At 41.1% G+C, this 5,413-nt stretch overlaps 1 protein-coding gene across 1 annotated transcript; it reads right to left on the bottom strand.

Moving 5' to 3' along the window:
- Positions 1-219: 219 nt before the first annotated feature.
- Positions 220-5,413, bottom strand: pus7 (pseudouridine synthase 7; the record flags this gene model as incomplete). The annotated part of the gene is given in 12 exon segments (XM_035664481.1): positions 220-380; positions 476-537; positions 637-762; positions 1,352-1,480; positions 1,677-1,754; positions 1,875-1,986; positions 2,823-2,967; positions 3,051-3,167; positions 3,467-3,554; positions 3,653-3,949; positions 5,032-5,144; positions 5,337-5,413. Coding segments are annotated over 10 exon segments (1,305 nt in total), but the record flags the coding sequence as incomplete, so codon positions are not given.

Here is a 5,413-nt window from a genome sequence, read left to right as displayed (position 1 = left end):
CACATATACACACACATATATATATATACACATATATACACACACATATATATATATACACATATATACACACACACACACACACATAAAAAAACATTTTTTAGCCAGTTTGGCTATGAGAGCACATCGACTGGCTGCATTACTTATTTAGAGTTCTCTACATGTCACCCATATTTTAAACCTTTAACCCATTATTAGCATCAATAATAAAAAACCAACCAGTCCAAAAGCAGTGACGATGTTCTTCTTGCCATACATAGACAGACCTCGGAGCAGCTGCCCCTCCACACAGCGCTTGTTGGGCAGCTTTTTCAGGGCTGCCTCTGGGTCCTGAGTCTTTGCCCACTCTTCTCTGCAGCGGACCAGGAATTCTTTCTCCGCTGAAGAAAGAAGCAAAGGTGGAGGAAGGTTTGAAACACTTTTTAAACCCACTTTATAGATAAAATAGAAAAGTGTGAGAAAAACTCATTCTTACCTCCGGGGCGAGGCTTCAGAATTAAATCCACCACCTCTTTCCAGTCATTTCTCAGGATAGCCCTGCCCAAAACAGAAGGAGGAAACATCACTGGAGTTTAGGCATGAGTTTTTGATCAGCCTGTCACAATTTATGCAAGCATCTCCATGTCATGACCTTACCTGCCAACTTGCTGCGTAGGCACAGCCGTGGTGCCAAAGCGCTGCATGCCATAGTAGTTGATGAAGCCTGTCTGCTTGAGGGATGTCAAGGCCTGATGGACCTGCTCATCTGTCCCTGAGATGTTCCTGATATACAAATATACCAACAAATAACACACTAATGAGTAGCAAAGTCATATAAAAGTACAGTTAAAACTGGTGACAAGACTAGACACAGTATACCTAAACAGTTTCAAGAGAAAGAAATGGGGTCTGGAACCACAAAATTAAAAGAAACCCTACATAAAAGGATGTTCAAACTGACGGGACAACCTTTAGACCTGAGAGTTTATGCTAGTTTTTAATATATTAGGTAAATAAATAACAGTGAAAGTGGAGCCAGGAGAATACTAGAAGATTCAAAGGTAGTTCATTCACTGTTGAGTAGTAGTAGTATCTTAGTATAATACAAATGTAAGATAAGATGTACTGGCTGTCCATGGTGACCAGCATTATTTTTTGTTGACTAGTAAAGACTGCACAATAAGGTATCAGCCATCATCACCAAACTTGGGTTGTAACTTGTCTTTATAATATGTAGTCAGTTCCCGGCCTATCCATACACAGCACCTGGTTGGTTACAGGTAACGCGCATCCACAACAAAGCCCGTTCCTGGCCTATAATGTGTTATAGCAACAGCTAAATTAAACAGAAACAACAGTAACAGCTGCTGACCTGATGACCACAGTGAAGTGGTTTCCCTGCAGCTCCCCCAGCTTTAGAGGGTGGTTTTTGTAGCAAAAGTTTCCAAGTTTGAGGTTCATGAGGCACTTGTTGAGATGAGCCAACCTCTCTGCTGTGATCCTGAGAGGACGGGGAAAAGGTTTCTTTAATTACTGATCCGGTGCAACAAGCTGATCTACCAGAGATCATCTGGCTGGTAACAGCAAAAACAACTCCCGCACTGACAAGAGACAGCATCATTTACAATCATGCACCAGACAGTTTGAAAACGAATGCACACTAATGGAGTGATTTGCTAAAAGCTGTACACACTCACTTCAGCACTGCAATCTCCTGCACAGTGATGGCTCTCTTGTCCTTGGTTCCCATGTATGAAAACATGTTGGGTCTCAGCCTAGAAAAACATGAATTATTGTAAATGATGGTCCTGAACACTGGGCAAATAGACCATAAATCTGTTTCTTATTATTAAATGATAATCACTTTTTAGAAAAAGTAAGTTTGACATTCAGACCTGAGGAACTTTGAAAGCACATTGATAGCGTCCATGGTGTCCTTGTTCTCCTTGTATAGGACAAAGTGGCAGAAACTGCCGCGGTTTTTGGGCCAGAAGTGTTTCCTTGGAGCTTTACAGACACAGAAAAAGTTGTACTGAAATGTAAAGTAGGAATTGTCTAGCTAAATACTTCACATATTCAAACACACAAATCACTCACAGATTCCAACAATAGCATAACTGTATAATACTTTTACAAGGTTACCTGAAAGAAAGCAACTTTTGTCAAGCTAGTGTCACATATTCAATCCCTGCATTTCTAGATAGAAGTTTAAAATATAATTACAAACCAAAAAGCACTTAAACGTCCTCTAGTAACCGACACCTAACTCCATGTGCATTTCCTCTGTGCTGTGTGCAGAACAGGTTCTTACCTGCAGTTGTTTTGACCTCTATCCACCAGAGAAGAGCAAAAGGAGGATAGAATAATGTTACTAAGAAAGAGATGTTTAAGGACTGTAGTTGTCAGGTGTGAGATCTCATGCATGGGCCTGTGAGTGGAGTGGGGCAATTAAAATGGTTTATGCAACAAGGGTGCAGGGGCTGTTTTTTTTTTCTTCAAGGGACCATGGTACTGAATCTCTGCTTTCCTTATTGCCGTTTGAAGCTTTCATTCTGACCAAACTAAATCAAAATGTAGATCAGAGCATTCCACTAAATAATAAGATCAGTCCATAACCAAAAGGCTGCTTGTCTAAAAACAACTATGAGTAAAAATCTGAGCAGAATCATGAATCATGCAGGTATCTCCATCATGCACATGCAGAAGTGCATGCATCGTATTAACATAAAATAGGACATGCAATAAATCCTTTCTGATTATGTAACTACAGCAGTTTAACTGGTCATGAATTCTGTACAGACAGTTGGAGGCTGAAGTCTGGTTCAGTCTTTCTCTCCACATACCTGCCAGAGCTTTCTTCCCAGCAGCATGGTAAGCCACTATGAACTTGCGTCCATCCTTCTCTTCTGTTTTTGTCTCCAGACCAGGAAACTGAGTCTTGATGGCTTTGTGGACCAGCGTCCGCTTCTCTTTTGTGTCATCCATCACCTACAGATGTTATGGAAGGAACACGGACATTACTGAGAGTTTTAAGTGAGGTCATACAAAGGATCCAAGAAGTGTAAACTCACCTCAATAGATACATTGTCCTCTTTATTCTTGAAGAGCTGTAGCTCCCCAAGCTGCTTTTTCTGCTCTTCAGTCAGCACATCAGATTCCTGTGGCGGCTCTTCAGGCTCTGGGACTTCCTAACATAGAGGGAACACAAAAGAAAGCATTATAACCTGATCCAGTGCTGTAAAAACCCAGGACGTGACTCCAATTAAGTGATAACATTACTGTGCTAAAGGATGTGTAACTTGTAACTTGCAATGTGATGGTTGCTTTCTACAACGTTTCCTTTAATGTCTGTTTGCCAAACAGCATTAATATCAACAACAACACCTACGAGTGAAAATTCAACAAGAAATAATACATTTTGAATTGCAATCTACTCACATTACAAAAATCTCAATAGTAGTCAAGAGAAGTTTAATTAATATCTTACCTCTGCAACCTCTGCAGGGATAGAGAGGTCATCTAAATGCACTATCTTGCCTTGCTTGTTGATTTCGTGCACCACGAAATCTGAATATCTGAGAAGAAAACCATGAGAAATCATCTGTTAAACAACCTCAAATGAATTATTTTGAAACAAATTATGCAAACTATGTACTGACTGTGGAGGACGAACCTTTCCTTCAAGATTCCTGAGAAGCCCTTATGGTCACTGACATACTTCAGGATGCCCACATCCAACTCAGTGAGGCCATGCTTCATCATATCAGCAAAGGTCTCACCATCCTCCTCTCCGTCCCCTGCCTCGCACTCAGGCTCTTCCTCCTCATCTTTGTGGGGAGGGCCTCCATTCTTGTGATCCTTCTCAACTCTGGGTTTCTTTGACGGTGTGTCTTCCTCTTTATCCTCTGGACAGCCTCTCTTTTCTCCTACCTGGGCGGGGACAGGCTCTGAGTCAGCCATCAGAGCCAAGCTGTGACAACAAGGACACAAACAACACATTGAAATTCAAACATTTAGACAGAGTACACTTAAAAGAGACACTCCACCAATTTAACACTGAAGAGCTTAGTGGACTTGTCATGGAGAGTACTGCTACTACTGTGAAAACAATTGTGTATAATGTCTACTGTAGCTCTGGAGGGAGCTTTCTAAGGTCTAAGAAAATAATGCTTGTGTCTCTCTCTCTTTCTCTCTCTCAATATATCTGTCTTTCTTTCTTTACTTTATTAGGTCGGAGACAGTAGAGAGCAGACAGGAAATTAGGGGAGAGTGCAGCAAGAGATCTTTGTTCAAGATGAGTACATGGTCAGCATTTTAAAGTGCTTAGCCATCAGGATGCACCATGGCAACACCAAAAAGTCTCTGTTATATGTTATATTAGTCCCTAAGTATCTGAAACAGATCCCCTTAGTATCCTAAAGCCCACTTTCATAGGGTTGGAGTTACTAATGCCCATCAGATTACAGCTAGGTGTGGCCAATTTAGGCTTATCAATGTATAATATCAGTATGTGTATCTGCTCCTTTGTAGTGCCAGGAAATAGAAACACAAGTTACATTTCCACATTAACATAATAAAGAAGAACTACTATTTTTAAATAGAAGGTCAAACTCAGAAGTGTAAGCTTATCACACTGGTTGAAGTTAGTGTGCAGGATATATATTGGAGTTTGGACCTAAGGTTATGTTATTTTATTGATAAAGACATATAGATATCATTTGTGTTGCTTTGTTGGTAACGTTAGTATGCTGTCGTCTTCTCACCAGGCCCATCCTAAGCTATCTGTACACCATGGACCATGATGCAATTCAGCTCATGTCACACTTGACATTTTGTAGGTGTGTGACTTTGTGATGCACTAGTATTAAATCTTGTTTTATACACCACCACCACCACCACTAGCAACATATTACAACCGCTGTATGTGAATCTACAGTCATCTAAAACTGCTGCACTGGACTCAAAATAACGCACATTGCAGTGTGTGTGTGAGTAATGGTAACTAAGTGAAGTAGCACATTAATGGCCTAGAAAACGATGCTACTGGCTTACTGTTTGTGGAGCAGAGATAGCAGGAGACAGTTGTGGACCTGAGACACACTTCTTGTCTCCCAGCTGCTGCCAAACACTTTCACGTCTTTACGGACCCGATCTTGACGCAGACACTGAAAGACATAATGAGCACATTGCTGAACCTCTCATAAGTTAGCAAAGGCGCTAGCGTATTCGCATTGTCATCTATTAACATAAAGCTAGGTAGCTAACACGGCAGCAAAGCTGAGCTGAAAGCAAAGCGGTGTGGAGAAAGAAAAGCGACAAACCTTTGTGTTTCGAGCTAAAAGTCCACTTCAACTTACCTAAGTTTGGTGATATTCAGGAGAGAGCGGACAGCATTGAACGCCAGCTTTTCCCACACGTGTGTGTGTGTGTGTGT

Source organism: Morone saxatilis, unplaced genomic scaffold (assembly GCF_004916995.1).
Source record: "Morone saxatilis isolate NCDOM2014 unplaced genomic scaffold, NCSU_SB_2.0 Contig2, whole genome shotgun sequence".
Lineage (NCBI taxonomy): Eukaryota > Metazoa > Chordata > Actinopteri > Moronidae > Morone > Morone saxatilis.
Note: the sequence above shows the minus strand (reverse complement) of the source record. Positions and strands in the feature narration are given on the sequence as shown.